The sequence below is a fragment of the Phaethon aethereus genome (genome assembly GCF_964289735.1).
Source record: "Phaethon aethereus genome assembly, chromosome: 2".
Taxonomy (NCBI): domain Eukaryota; kingdom Metazoa; phylum Chordata; class Aves; order Phaethontiformes; family Phaethontidae; genus Phaethon; species Phaethon aethereus.
In genome coordinates this window covers 160087306-160103590 of record NC_138582.1, presented here as the reverse complement: position 1 = coordinate 160103590, position 16285 = coordinate 160087306, and the positions used below count along the sequence as shown (strand labels likewise).

The 16285-nt window shown below is 40.0% G+C and overlaps 1 protein-coding gene across 1 annotated transcript in view; it reads right to left on the bottom strand.

Annotated features, from left to right (window-relative positions):
- DIP2C (disco interacting protein 2 homolog C) overlaps nucleotides 1–16285 on the bottom strand; it is a gene marked incomplete at both ends in the record, with an annotated part of 330160 nt that overhangs the window by 144317 nt on the left and 169558 nt on the right. Inside the window, one exon of the mRNA XM_082015390.1 lies at nucleotides 3891–3962. Within this exon, the coding sequence (XP_081871516.1) occupies nucleotides 3891–3962 (72 nt within the window). The remainder of the gene's footprint in view (nucleotides 1–3890; nucleotides 3963–16285) is intronic.

Sequence of the window (16285 nt, the reverse complement as noted above, 5' to 3'; positions counted from 1 at the left end):
TAGCACTTACGTGATTTTATATCATTAATTCTGTTAAACCTGAAATTGCAATTTAAATTTAATGATTCCTATTTTGCAAAAATCTTAGGCAGAGGAAGTTAATCCTGTCAGACTGAGGGAACTTGACTTACAGCAGCCCCACCTAAGAGGAGAAATACAAACACCACAGTCAGAATCCAATACAGATCACCTCTATAGTATTACAGCAAATTGGTTTGAAAATGAGCAGGGAAGGGTGTCTCCTCTTTTTACTGGCATGTCTTGTCCTGATGGAACTGCAAATCCTGTCTTCCCTCTAGCCATCTCTTACACCATGTCTGGACTGCCTTGTGGGAGCGTGGACAAGCACACAGGCAAGAGTGTGATGTCCTCCGTGTGCCCGCATGGTTAGCAAGAGAAAATCTGGTGTCTTGAGGGGCTGTGAATCCTCTGCATCTTTGCTACAAACCCAGGGAGTAGGAGCAGACTGTCTGCCCCCAGCCCCAGGTCACCCCCAGAAGGCAGGACAGGCACCTGCTGAAGGGCACAGCTACGCAGGCATGACTGGGCTCACGCCTTGCCCGTCCACACTGCGGACACGCAGCCCTGCAGAATGTTCTTCCTCCATTCTGCTCTACCAGCCTGATACCCATTCCTAAAAGTCAGTCTGCTTCTGAATGGTTTTGATATGAGAGGAGCTCAGGCGGAGATCTCTAGTTGAAAATAGCACAGAGTTAGGGGTGCGTGGATTTTTACAGCTTCCTCCGGATTCTGGTGGGCTTGGACCTGTCCAGAGCTCTGTAGAAAGGCAGTGCCGAAAAGGGAATTAGAAACACGTGCTCTCCTGTGTTTCACCCGCTTATTGTACGGGTGAAAGTATCCACAGTATAGAAGCTAGAGAGACGTTAACATGTTCCAATGTTACCAAGAAGGACTATTCCTTCTCCCTTCCCATCACTGCACTCTTAGGCAGACAAAAGTTGGTAACGGCCCTCCAGATGTTGTCCTTCGTTTTTCCTGCCTTTTCACTGGCAGTTCCTAGGCTATCAGAGCAATGTAGGTGTCTACCAGAGGCTTCCGGATGAGGCACAGTTACAGACAGATATGGACTGGAAAAGATACATTCATTGTGCTCACCAAAACGAAAATAAAAGAGAGGCCGGTTTCCTGTCGTGCTGGCTGCTCTCTCTCTAGCGGCCGCTTCCCGGATGTCACAGACACCAATGTTGGCAGTGCGGAGCATTCTTCTGGCAGCTCCTTCACTGTGTTGCAGTCTACACCGTACCGCGGCAGCTCCATTCGCTGCTGTAACAAGTTCAAAAAAACTAATTAATTCATGTTTAGTTTTTTTACATTTGTTACAGCAATGAATGGAGCTGCTGCCCCCATGCAGTAGAGCACACACGCACACGCACACACAGACACTACAGGACACTCACGGAACCAACGTGGGTCAATGTTCCACGCTGCCAACATGGGCGTTAGTAATGTTAGCAAAGGTGCAGCAAGGGGACTCGATGTCCCAACAGAGGGGAACTGCCTTTGGATTTCCTTTAGTTTGTTTAACACAGTCACAGAATGCAAATCCCTACCACTTCCCAATGCCTCCAACCCCAGCAAAAGAGCCGTGTCCATTTCCATACTCTTTTAAAATATCTTGAAAAAGTCTATTCCCTTTTAATAGCAAGATCCAAGATCACCAAAGCTTATAATTCTTGCAGCTCCCCATCAAAACAGATTACAACAAAGAAACAAATGACTAATTGGTCATGTATGTGATTATTCAGATATTAACAGAAGCTTTCAAAAGGCAGCATCTGTTTTGTTATCCTATTTCTTCTTGGAAAGGATTAATCTCCCCCTTCCTGGTGAGCAGGGACCTCAAACCGTTCAGATGAGTGAAGTCTTAGAAGGACAGTATCAAATTGCATTGTTTCAAGTTTTGTCCAAAAGGTAACACAACAAAACAAACAAAAAGTACAAAGACAGCAAAGACCCAAGCACAAATAATACCAGTTTCTGGAGGAAAACACTTTAATACAGTAGAAGCAGTGCCTTCCACTATAATAAAATAATTCATTTAGCCATCAGCTAAATGACTGAGCTTGATATATGGAAAAGAAAGTAACAGACAATATTTCAGTACTTTTTCTCTTCATCTCATTATCATCTTCCTCCACTCATCCATACCCCACACACCCAGTGCAGGATTTTCCGGGAAGTCGTAGAGCAGGAAACATTTGCTCCGTTTCTCAGCATCTTTAAAACAGCATTAAATCAGCTACATCCTCAGTCATGACCACTTCAAATTATTGAATGGATCCCACTATGAGACTGGCTTACAGAGATCTCTCTGCTTCTCCTTACACTGAAAAACTTTAATACCACAAGAGAGACCTTGAAAAATAAAGCTCAGAGGGTTCTCCACCTCCTCTCTTTCATCATTACATGCATGATGAATCCCCAACAATTTCACTCAGTGATATAGTTTGACCAGAAGACTATGAGCTTTCTGGAGAAAAAGCTGTTATTTTCTTCTGTGAAGAAAAAAAAAGTTACAACTAAATGTATAAACAAATGCCGGTACCAACTGCACCACTGTGTGGAGGATTAATGTGAGGCAACAGTCTCTCCGTAACTCAGTAAACCGAAGTAGGTCTCATGAGAACATACTGTGAAGACTACTGTATGTCTGACAGTCTGGTCAGACCAATAAATACCCAGAAATTAAATAACTGCACCTCTGGTATTGTAATTCTGTTGATTTGATTTGTTTCATTCTCTAATGGCTCCCAATGGTTAGGAAATGTCAGAGACACCCTCAAATCAGGCTGTATCACGTCAGAAAACAGAGGTGTGTGTAACATTGATGTCTTTTGTGGAGTTCCTGCTGGTGGAGCAGACCAAGTGAAATCCAAGGGCACAAAATACAATTCTGCTATGGAGAATATATATATATATGCTAATATATATACACCTGAGGATGAGTGAACAAGGCAGTGCCTCCACACATGAGTAGTTTGAATAGAAAACCATCATCTCAACCATAAAGGCAGGATTTTGTAAAAGGAGGAAACTAGTTCCCAGGCCTGCAATAAAAACAGGGCTCAGAGGACAGCCAAACCCAAGCAGAGCCTCCATAAGGAGAGTGAGATGCCACGAGCATGTGGGGTACACTCCTGTGAAGTCAACACAAAATGGAAGCCATACCAATGCCTACAACTGCATATTCAACTTCATGATTCAGTGCCTCAGAAGAGTCAAAGAACTCTGAAGAGTTCTTAAATATATACAGTAAATAATTTCAAAGCAGCAATACATTATTAAATTGTTTGAAGATTTTTTTACACCTTTTGGGCAAGTACATGCCACCCATCCCTCAACACTGACACCAAGGATCTATGAAAGATTGGTTGCCCATGTGTTATAGGACAAGCTGAACTCTAGGGATGTTGCTGGTCTCTCCAGTGTCTTTGAAAGGGAGATTTGGGCAGGAAACCCAGAAATGGAGGAGGCACAAAAGCCCCAAGGTTCTCTTCCACTGTTGTGGAAGAGAATGTTCACCTATGTTCAGGAAGCTTTACTTGGCTGAGGTCTTAATGAGTTAGGACACCATGTTTTCCTCTTTATTTCTGCATTACTTACAGCAAACAATGCCTCTCTAATGAGTCTAGGCTGATTTTTATTTTCCAGAAACCACTGCCAAACCCACAGCAACATATGTAAAAAATGTACACACACATCAAAGCAGACATATATAAAAAAATATACATAAAATGGATGGAATAAGCTTTTCTGCATAACAATAGCTTTGTTTCTGCCACATAAATTTCTTAAGAGATGCAGATTTTACTGTGGCAACTATCAGTACACTTGACATCTTCATATATCACAAGCACAGATACACGTACCGGGAGGCTGTGGCAGGTAGGCCCCAATTAATTTTGATCTCTTCTTTTCATATCCCTTCTGTGTGATGTCACCTGCCAAGAAAAGAAAAGGAAAATCAGTAAGACGTGGATAAAGACAGTGTCTAGCTGCTTAATGGCAGCACCATCAGCTTAGCCACCACTGCACTGTTTGTCTGTCTTGACAATTATAATGAACAAATGAAAAGCACAGTATGATCATTCCATCCAGAAAAAACTCATTTACGCCAGAGCCATCCTGCCAAGTAAATACCCAGCCTTGATTCATTCCAGCACTGGAGTCCAGTGGCACTGAGTTTTAAAACCACTTTGAGATGCTGTCACACAAGCTTTCAAAAGCTACAATGACCTTCATTGGGTTAATAAACAACGGATTGCATAGAGTGCGTGGGCCTGTGGTGGCTGGCAAAACACATCGCTGATTAGCATTTTCTATCATTAATGGGATTTTTCTCATCAAGCATGTAAGGCACAAAAGACTTGAAACTGCTGCTGTATCATTTCTGCAATATAATTTAGCTGATTTCTAAGCAGTACTGAGAGGAACAAAACCAAACCAAAACAAATTACCACAGATCCACTAGAAAATAGTAGCATAAAGACTCTCTGTCTGACTTTCCAATTAAATCTCAAAATTTTGGAGACAAATGTTTGAATTTCTTAAATTCAATTAATATGACCCTTCAATGTGTCTGCAGTTTCCTCAGGAAATATTTTTTTAAAGGAAGGATAAAAAAAAAAATTCTGTAAAAGTTTCCTAAAAGAAAGTGATGGATAATTACATATGTAGAACAAAACATGTACTTTTAGTTTTACTAGAGTTCAGGAGAGGTTTGGCACTGAAGCTGTGATACAGGCCTGGCTCTGGAGCTCTAGATCTACCTTTAATGATTAAAGTGCTTGTTCAAATGTAATTCAAACATCCAGATTCTTCTTTCCAAGTGTGGGAGCACAAATACACATACGTATACATATGTATTAAACTCAATACAAGCTACTTCAGATGCTAAAAAGAGCGATAGGTTTTACAACGATAAGATTTTTGAAACAACACCATATTCCCTGCCCTTTCAATAACGCGTATCTGCTACTGTGAGACTCATCATGCAGTTAAAGTTCACTTGCAACACTGGACTTGTACGTTTGTAAAAGTTTGAGGGCTTAGGAGGGCAGAAACCACAAAAAGCAGTGGAGCTTTGGCAATAACGTTCAGCTAGATACAGCAACGTGTGTCTGTTCATGTTCTTCGATCCCTATGTTCAACCTTCACGTAAGGAGACCATTTGCCAAGAGGACTCGCAAACTCATTTCAATCCCAGCCACTCTGGTAAATGGCAGCTAAATTAGCGCCAATTTATAGACAGAGTGTCCTGTGGGTTGGTCTGAGATCAATAAATACATGAAAACACCTTCAAATGTTATTCCTTGATGAAAGACCGTTTCTTGGGGATGGGTCCAAAAAGCAATAAGGAGGCAAAATTCTCCAAGCCTCTCTGCCAGTGTCCTGAGCCAACCTCTCATCCCTGGTTAAAAAACAGTGCTTAAAATAAGATCTGTCCTCCTCATTACCATATCTCAAACTGCTCTACATAAGAAGTCAGCTAAAATATCTGTGTTTTCAAATGAGGAAAGTGAGATGAAGCACTTCAAATGATAACCGCCCCATATTTACCCAGGGAAGAGGTGGCAGACTTGGCAAGAGGACCTAAGCCTTTAAAGTTCAAACCCACTGACTCTTCAAGCACATTTCTTCCTGTTTTGAATACTTCTGGCATGTGTTCTGAAACAAGCTGCCTCTCCATCGTAATCATCAGCTTCTCACAAAACAGACGGTAACTACAGATACCACTTCATTAAAAAGTTTTAATGAAAAAATGTGGTTATTTCTATTTGAAAATTATAAAATATGAACAAATTTTTCTTTTAAAGTTTTGCTAAACAAATTGCGATTAATTTACTGTGCTCCTCAATGCCAAATTCTTATGCATTCCAGACACATCTTAATTTGAGTAAAAATTTGATTTAATTAGTTTACTGTTGCTCTTAAAGGAGAACAGAGATATTTCAACTTCTGGGAGCAAACACCAAGATCATTCAGAATCATCACTAATCTTTCTATAATCATGTTCATCATTACCCTGGTAACCAAATCTAAAAAACATGTAAAAGTAAAACATCAAATCACCAGAATTTTCATTGTACTGTCACTATTTTTATTCTAAGGTGAAGTCAACTGTATCATATAGTCTGGGGAAGTATACAAAAACATTTTATTTATCAGGATTAATGGTATTTGTATTAATTTGTATTTTTTCAGATAGATTGACTTCAGAATATGAACGATTACCATTAAAATATTATTATAATATATGCAAAACTGTTGCATTTCAAAGCTATCTTGAACTCATTGTATAAGCTCCTAATATATACTAAACACAGCTCAGCAAAAGTTACGTGAGCTTAAACTCTGCTCTTATCATCAATTACCGTTCCTTTGCAAATTAATGCAATAATTTTACAAGTATCATATGAGGAAAAAACCCCTTTTCAGTTAGGTCTACCTAACTCATGCTCTTCTACAGTACAATATTGAATTTAGGCTTGGCTTTTGGAGAGTATCAACAGGATTACATGAACCATAGTCCCTTGCCATGAGAATACAGGATTTATACCACCTTTCCCTTTTTAATTAACCCTTCTACTCTGGCAAAGCCACACTCTCAGGACTTTGCTGCATGCAAAGTCCAACTCAAAAGACAGCAGGGAAAAGGGCGTCAGCCACAATGTCTTTTGAGCAGACAGTAGGTGTTGGTTTTTCTATTTACTACATGAACAAACTCTTCAAAGTCCCTGCAAATTTAGACCTCCTCGTTGCATCACGCTCTAGCTTTCTTCTCATGACACCTTTGCCTACTGTGTGGCGCTTCCAAGCCACATTGCAAAGCTGCACAGAACAGCTCTGGGAGGCAAGCCAGTAGGAGCAGGGGACAAGGCTGGCGGCAGATTACAGGAAAAAGGCCAGGCCATGGATGAAGGGATGATGAAAAGACTCCAGCACTACGGACATGCAGGAGCAGAAGGAGCACATGGCTGTAGGGAGCTTTGTGTCCCTGGGATGGGTCTCCCTGGGACAAGACACCACCACATAATGTCTGGCAGCTGAAAGGTGGCACCTGCGTTTAGCCCTCTGCTCTGTCTGCCTGTCTCCGTCCTCGGCTCTTGCCCCATTCCCTGGCCCTGGCTTTGCTTCCGAACACTCTGCCCTGCTCCACTACTTCTCAGCTTCATCCCACAGCTAGTCCCCAGGCCCTCCTCCTCCTCGCTCCCTTCCTCCCAGGCTGCATTCACTTCACTGCACTCAAGGTTTCCAGCCTCCTATTTGCATCAGCATTCTCCATGTCTTTTTCGTCTTGGACCTGCTGCTCTTTTCCTCCTCACCTCCACTGGTGATTTGACAGGTTTCCACCATCGGAGGACCACAGATGTATACCCTGGAGGGTGGTGTGTCCTAGGGTCATTGGAGGAGAGCAAAGCACAAGCTTGAGAGATCTGAACACACCAAGAGTGAGGAACTTTACCCTGATTTTTTCCTCATCCATATTTAAGGACTGCTGAACAACAGGCATGCAGTACACTGATCCTCTTGCCACCAAACAAGTTCCTTTCTTATTATTACTCTTCCAGAGAGTCTCTCCGGGCCCAAGAGGAAAAATGCCACTTTTGTAATGAAAGGGACAGCACAAGTGAAAGACCATCCAACCCTCCAAGGAAGAAGGTTGCCCGGTTGAGTGAGGACCAGGGCTCTGGCACTCCGTAATCCTATTGCCATCTCTTTACTTGGATTTGTGCCTGTTTCTGCAACTTCCCAAGTTGCAGACGGCAATGCTCTCCTACATCGGCGCTCACAGACAACAAGTGCTTTGTAGCTGTATTTAGCAAAGTCGCACTGTAGTGCAAGTTCATTTGTCTATGCTCACCACAACGGCTGTTTGCATTATACCCTCCATTTTCTTTGAAAATTTACTGTATTTTTCTCTTTCCTTCAACAGTGTTGGATTTCTGTCTCTTTACAAAGATGACGGGGCAAAGCTGGGGGAGGAGGGTCAGACTGATGTAAGCACAGTACACACGCTCATCACAAGCGAGGAAGGAACTCTAGGTAATAGAGAGCCTCTTGGGTACTCCACGTTGTACAAGACATTCTGAAGAGCAAGAAATGCCCATAAATGTTGAAGTTGTTCCCATTATTCTGTTCCCTTTCCTGGCCCCTTCATGAGTCAGCTCCATCCATGTACCTGTCACGCCCTAGACTGATCATGAAGTTACACCTTAAAATAAAAATGATAAAAAGGCACGTTTTAGGTAATCAGCAAAATATTGACATTTTAGCATTTTGTTGGTGGGAGGGTTATTAAATGTGAAAATACTTCTGGATGAAAAATATCTGTACATTACCATTCTTCTTTAAAGCATTTAAACTTTAAAAGGTGAGAGTGGTTAGAAATGGTGGTACCATAGACAAGTAAGGTGCTGTGCTACTTTCGTGAAAGTAAACTGCTTAAAGATGATATAGAATAATTCCTTTTCGATTGAAATATATATTACCTTATCTACTATCACTTCCTGAACACAAACATGTCCAGTCCTGATGGACTGCTACCATGACATATGAACTAAATTTATTCAAGCAAAAGATAATTGCATTATACAGGGGAAAAAAACTGCACCAAACCCAACACAAGACAAATTTCACCCAATCTTCTCCTTTTCCTGGAAGATGCCAGTACTCCTTACTGATCTCAGTTCTTTAGGGCACAGCACAGGTGAGAAGCTAATGACTACAATCACCTTCTTTAGTGCGGTGAAAACTCAATTTCATTTTCAGTGATCTCCAAGCCTGACTGATGCTGTTGGTTTTCACTACACATGCATGTTCCAAAATGAAATTTCAGACTGGGACTTTGAATTAGTTTAAGGCACTTACGGAAAAATCCGCCACGGGAAATAATGCGATCAATAACTCCTCTCAAACACAGACTAACAGAGAGCTTGCCGGTGAGTGCCTTTCCTTTGCCCATGATTTTCTGCCCTCTAAAGATTCAATTTTCTGTACGACTTGTTTATTGCTGATGACTCAAATTCACTGTCAGCATCTTGGCAAGAGGGATTTGAATGAAACAAAGCTCCCCATAAAGAGAACTGTGACTCATTTACTTCTCCCACTCATGATGCAGACAGTCTCCCTGTCTGCTCTCCCAAAAATATACCAAGAGACAAAGGATTTAATTTTGGATGGTGCAAGTAGCGAGATATCAAAACTACACAAATATATCTCATGTACCACGTACATGAACACAAAATTACATATCGGGAGCCGTCTTCTTTTCCAATGTCTTTCAAAAAAGATGTTTAACCTCATCAGCAGCTTGGAAAACTACTCAGAACTATGATGAAGAAATAAATGGTGAACTATGGCACTGGGCAGAAAAACTGATGGGATCCCATACTTTCACTGTAAACAGTATCATAAATTACAGTACTGCTCACGTGCCTTTAAGGGAGTATGGTGTAGCTTACAGGTTTCAAAGATTTACCCACTTATAGCTGAATTCTTTTTTTTCCCAAGGATACATTTTGTTCCTGTATGTTGCAAGCAAAGCAGAAAATGGCTGAATTTCAATGACAGATAAGGAAGAGTGCTCCATGTGTACTTTACAGCTTATGGTTTCTAAAGTGGCTTCTAATTCAGGAAAAAATATTTAAACAGATTATGCTATTAACAGATGAGACAAACTATATTAGCACTGCTAAAACAACAGATACAAGGTCTTTTGAATTTTAAAAGTATTCCTGCTCAAAATAAATATTTTCTTCCCACTATTTTGACAGACAAATTAAATACCTGTTTTATAGTCTGCTAAGGTCTTAGTTTTAACTCAAATTCTACATTATTAGAAAAGTGAGTAGTAAATCATTTTACATCGAAGACGTTTTTGAGTATCTCTACCTTGAATCCCAGAAGACCCCTTAATGAATTTCTCCACTTACTTTCTGGTCCCAAAGTCTTCAGCACATTTTTTCAATACCCAAAATACTCCTTCAAAAGAAAGAAGAAACCAACCCCCCAGCCCCCCCAACACCTAACTGAAGCCAATGAAAACAATCCTGGGGATTTTCTGACTCAGACTTTCTACCGTGCGGCCGCGCCGAGGACCAGGGGCGGCTGCCAGTAGCGCGGCGGCAGGCCAGCAGCCGGGCGTGCTGCTGGAGACCCCGCTCCTCCCAAGGCGGAGAACTGTGTGGTCCTCGGGCACCCCGGAGCTCCCCAGAACGGAGTGTTTGTGCGACTCTACTTTTATGGCCTGGATTACGGTAAAGTAAATGGAGGCTGGTTGAACAGTGAAGGTTTCCGTTCTCAGTGTCAAGAGTTTATTTTGTTATTTAAAGCTTTAACGAACACTTTATAATGAAAGTAGTCCTTGCCATTTTTTTAATTTTATGGCTGTTGGGACCCTTCATAATGTTGTTTTCCTTCCTTTATTGCTTCATAAGGCTTATAGGGCACCCTTGAAGTATATATCCTTTTTGCAGCTGCTGGAAGCTCATCTTTCATCTCTCCACTCGCCTTCCTGTTGCCTATGAGGTATTTGCCTGTTCTAGTTATTCTCCCTGTCTCTAACACAAACTGTGCAGAGTCCGATCTTGCTCAAGATAAAAATAAAATTAAATTCTGAAAAGTATGCCTAAGGAAACATTCCTGATAAATGTTATTTAATAGACAGGCTTTATATTTCAAGTTAGAAATGTTCCCTAAAGAAAGATAATTACAGCAGTAATTCCACTTATCATTATTTAGAATTTACAGTTCAGAGCAAATCAGACATTTCCATAAATGCTGCACTGCGCTGGGTACTGCAAATTTGTGTCCCGATTTTTTCCCAGCCCTGAAAATGTCTTGGGGGGGGACACCAAAACAGAGGAGGAGGAATGCTAAAGGAGGAACATATAATAGATGTATGAAACAAAATCAAGAATACATTACCCAAACCAGTCTGTAAGCATATTTGCTCCTCTGGGCAGAAAAATATACCCAGGCTTTCCAAAAGAAAAATCTGCAATATCTAAATAAAATGATGAAAATGATTAATAAGGAAATTTTTTATTTTGCCACTTCTCTAGGAAGCAGCCTATGAAAATAACTCTCCTCCTTGTCATCTTATATTTTTAACTATTTCTTTTTTTCACTACATTGGATATTACTAATTTTAACCAAAAAAGTCCAAATGGGTTAATCTTCTTGGAAGAGAATACAAATCTTCTAAAAAGCAACAGATTTTGAAATCCGTCATCCATAATTTTGCTTCCAGTGGTTTTATGCACCAAAGAGTCTGATTACGAGCCCTTCCCAAATTTCAGTTCAGAACAGAAATTTGGAACTTCTGTTTTCATATGGTGGGAAAAAAGCAAAAGAATGGCTTTTACCTGACACATTGCAACTTTCTTCCTTTTGACTTGGGTTCACCATAAAGCTTCTGTGATTGAGATTAGTTATGCTAGTCAATAATAGAAGTGTTTCAGCACTACTAAAATAATTTTATTTTACCCTGATGTGGGTTAAAGACATCACGTTGATTTAAAAAATAGGAATTTAGAGCAGTTGTACTATAGTATTAGAATGCCAAAATGTCCAAATCTCTTCCCACAGTTTTTGTAAAAATAGAACCTCTTCTGGGCAAAAAACAACCCCTGCATGCAAATGCAAATTTCCACATACTTTGACAGCTGGATGAAAACGCAGAAAAGCCCAGATTTCTTAACTATCACGGGGGAAATGGAAGCAGGAATACCCCTTTTCAAACAATCAGAAGACCGCTAATCGTTGTGGAAGAATATTGAGCAGTTGTAAGTAGTTGTGAAGAGGGACTTGAATTACCATAATGACTGTGCTGAGTGACCATAATGTCTTTAAAAATGCATCACTTGGGGGATCATCGAGCTCAATAATCTGGTCTACGATTTTAGTACACCATGTTTTGTTATATGACACATATGATTTTGAAGAATTAAAAAAAAAAGGAATCATTTATGAAGGGAACATGACAAGACATTCTCATGTCTTCCATGACAATATTCGCATTTTTCTGTTGAAATGATAGTGCTTAATTTACTAAGTCCAGTTATTAAGTTACTTTCTACAACCCTCAATTCAATCCCCATCAATCACAAACTCCGTCACCAGCGTTCAAGAATCATAAATGCCTATTGCCCCTAAACGCCTGATATACCCATCATCTGCTTTCGTATTTCCAACAGTTGAGATGCAATCCTATCATCAGCTCATAGTGCCCAAACACAACTAATGTGAACCACGTTATGTCATGCTTGAGGAAGCCTCCAGGCACCTACAAGTTCTGATAAGCAATTCTTCCGATAACCTACCCCACATCCCTGTCACCTCCATTCCAGTCACCAGTAACTCAGGTAAAAATCTAAAGTATACAAACATATTCACTTCAAAAGCATACAAAAGGGAATGACCTCCTCAGACACCCAGTCCAACGTCCCGCTATGCAAGAAGAGCCGACCAAAGTGAGCACCTTTCCTCTGAGTGACGAATGCTCTCGTAACAACACTAAACAGCTGCTTATGTCTCTGTCTTGGCAGATTTTTAACTATTCTGTGCAAAATAAAACTACTTTATTTCTAAATAAAGTTCTCTTTATATTCTCAAGTTCCCTTCTTAGAATGCCCTCTGAAAGATGGTTACCTATGGATTTACTTAAGAGGTGAGATGTTGCTTCAAATCTCTGGAGGAGAAAAGGGAGTTTAGTTTTACGTGCTCTAACATGTGCATTAAATGAAAGCACTTTCTCCAGTTGTATTTTGTGAGACAGGCTGGAGATGGTCCAAAGTACAGAATAAGTCACTCAAATTTCAAAAATACACCCCTCTTTCTATTTCTTCTTGGCTTTCAATTATGTTCTTGCTAAATGGCTGTCATAGACCCTAATGTTATTTTACCTGGGAACACAGGTTTCACTAAGCAGAAGAGCACTTACATCTTAGACACAGCAAGAGTTAGCATTCAGGTGCATTTTATGGATCTAACCAACATTCTTTGACCCACATCCAACAGTTCGAACAATCCAAAACAATTACAAAATTGTGTTTCTTCCTTTCATGCAGTTGAAAAGTAATTCTGGTATTACTGCTAGACACAGAAAACACAACACTCAGAAATTTCTGAACTGTAATACCGTAGTACATACATATTGATGCTGTATTTTGAAGGAAATTAGTTCGTAATTTTGTGCCTCAGAACTTCACTTTAGCACAACTTTAGATACCAGCTCTGAAGCAGATCACCTGAAGTACTGCATCTCTCCCACTGCAGGTCGGTGGCCAATTGCCCGCTGAGACAGAACATGGAGACGGCACGTGGAATAAACAGAGTGACCGGAGAGTGATGCCTTCACTGAAGAAGCATTGTAGGGGGGAGGATTATACTTTTATTTATAAACCTCATTGCTCACTTCCACTTGAGGAAAAACTGACCTCCCATTTTACTAACCTTATCCTTTAGGAGGTCTTAAAAGGTGTCAGACAGGTATGTGGCAACTTCTGGGTCACTGAGTCCAGTCCCCTGTACTGCAGGACAGCATGTCAAACCCTTTCAGAAAGTAATTTAGTTCCATCTGGACTCCTTTTTTTATTCCAAGCTGTTATAGCATCTTCTTTGCCTTTTTTTTTCAATTTTTCCACTGATCTTCATCTTTTCAACTTGAAATAATTCTTTTTCTTTTAACCCTGTATCACAGGCTTTCCTGGCCTCCAGGTAGACAAACTTCATTTGTCTAAAAAGATGAGCTCCATTAACAAAGCAAGAGATCAGGCCAGTCTTGGATAACTCATGCAACTCAGGCTGTATTTTATCAAGTTTTTCATTTACCTCCCTGTCTTACACTAAATTTCCTTCCAAATGTACTTAAAGTATCCCATTCCATCAAAATTAGACAAGTGGCTCAGAACACCTTTTCTTCCCATTCCTAAACATCATTACTAGTCATTATTCATAAGTCTCATAATGCCACTTATTGTTTGAGAATTACAAATGTTCCCACTGGACTTTCCTCCACCAGAATTTTTGTGTTTAGTATTCCAGCATTGATATTATCTAGTTGCCTGCTTCATCAAATTAAACTGAGTTTTTCTTCTGTTATTAGAATATAATAACCACTATCCAAACTGTTTCTAAAAAGATAAAGGTTTCCCAAACTGTACAGTTCCTGGAAGTATTTATTTCCCTACTAATCTGAGATAAACTAAATATTCACTGCAGTTAATTTGCAATCCAAAGAAAACTCAGTTCAGATTTTTAACCAAATCTGGGCCTCAAGACTAAGGAAGATGTATGCAGAACAAATTTATGTATGTCCAATTATAAATATTAGAATATCCCTGTCCTGGTAATGCAGAGTAAATGAAATCTGTGTCTGGTCTCAAGAAATCAAAAAAAAAAATCCTTATTTTACAGCCTGCAAATGCAATTTAGGCTGATATTTTAAAATACATTTTATTTATTTTAGCTTATTTGATCCAACAGCCAGATACGATAAACGAACAGCTATTTAAAGGCATCCGCAATACGTGAACTGCAATACCTCTTAATAAGGTACCCAGATCACTTAATCTTTTCTCTGTAAAAAACTATGTCTGTAGCATAATTTCTGCATGAACCGAAGTACTGAAATTCCACTCTTAAAAGAAATAACCTAAAATGTATTCATGTCATTTTCCCACTTTGTTCCAGAAGGACCTCAAACAGCAAGATGAATTAACATCATCTGGTTACTCAACTTGATTCCAAGCATGTACTAAAAGAACAGAAAAGCCCAAAAGCAGCTCGCTATTCTCCTGTTATGTGGGCAAAGTGTTTATGAAGCACTGAAAATATGCATCCTTTGACTCAAGGACTTCTATTACCCAAAGACTGGCTCAGATCCTACTCTCTTAAGCCTGCAAAACAACTCAAAACGGAAAAATAGTTGCATACCTTCAATTACCTAAAGACACAATCCATGTCCCTGTTCTCCACAGCTTTCACAATACCAGACAATTCCATTTCTCCCTTGCTGTAGCACCTCCAAAGGCTCCTAAATGTCCGTGACATTATTACAGACCTAATGCGACAGCTCATACGGATGTTAGCACACGGCAGCTGTTCTCATAGGAGGCATTACCCTCCAGTGCCTGTGAAATTTGGCTCTTGGAAATCTGCAAGTTTCTGCCAGGTCCGAGGCACACACTTATGCAGCTGGAAAACCAGATCTCCATACTCCCATTCTTCTTATTTTTCTCCATTTCGAGCTTACAACTACTCTTGATCAAGATATAGAAATTTGCTGCAGTAAGCCAGATGTGCGAACATTTTATTTTCTTCCTTGGTTCCGAGTTCATGATTTATTTCATATGTTAACGAGGTTATTCTGTGATTTCTGTAGCCTTTTCCCTCAGATTTCAAAAATAGTAAAATATTTCAAACGCAAAAGAAGCCACTGCTTTCACATCTTTGTTACATTCTTTCATGCAGTATGTTCTTTTCAAAAAGAAGCTGGCATTAAAACATAGCTATACTTAATAAAATCAAGCAAACTTTTACTGAGTAGTCTTTGTTTTCATCTGTACTAGAAGCAGGTGTTAGCAAAGGTTATTTCCCATGATGATAAAGTTCAGCACTTGAGTTTGTCTTTCACAGAAAGTGCTGGTGGTTTGGAAGTAGAAGTTTTTGAGAAAGCCCATGAATGTATGTTTGTATCAATACATCGAAACAGATACTATCCTGCTCTTGTTCTTCAGTTGCCATGAGCTGACAGGTAGCTAATTATTACCACAAATGTTTCTTAATTCACTGGTTTGCAGGAATTCCCATTGTGGCTTACTTCATTTTGGGAATCAGTAGGTAAATCAGCAAACATGCCAGCCTGAGGACCGAAGGAACACCAATAACATACCTTACAAAACCCATCAGCGCATTTGTTTTCACAGTTACAATACAGCTATACTTTAGAAGTGCCAATAAAGATTACTTAACGTGCAGAAAAGCAACAGGAGACTTCATTTAATACTCTGTTATTAAGTCCTACCTGGGAAAGAGGACTAGCAGATCCTGGGAAGGCAGTCATTTTTTAAGACATTAAGAATGCAAGAATTAAGGTAGGATTTACAACCTCTTGTAAAATATACACAAAACACTGACCTTCCAGCGTAATTCAGCCAGCACATACAGCTAGATTGTTTTGGACAGGAATGCATGTGACCAACACGCACACATCTATCAGCCTTCAAACTTGTCACCTGAAATCCAAGACACTCAGTCC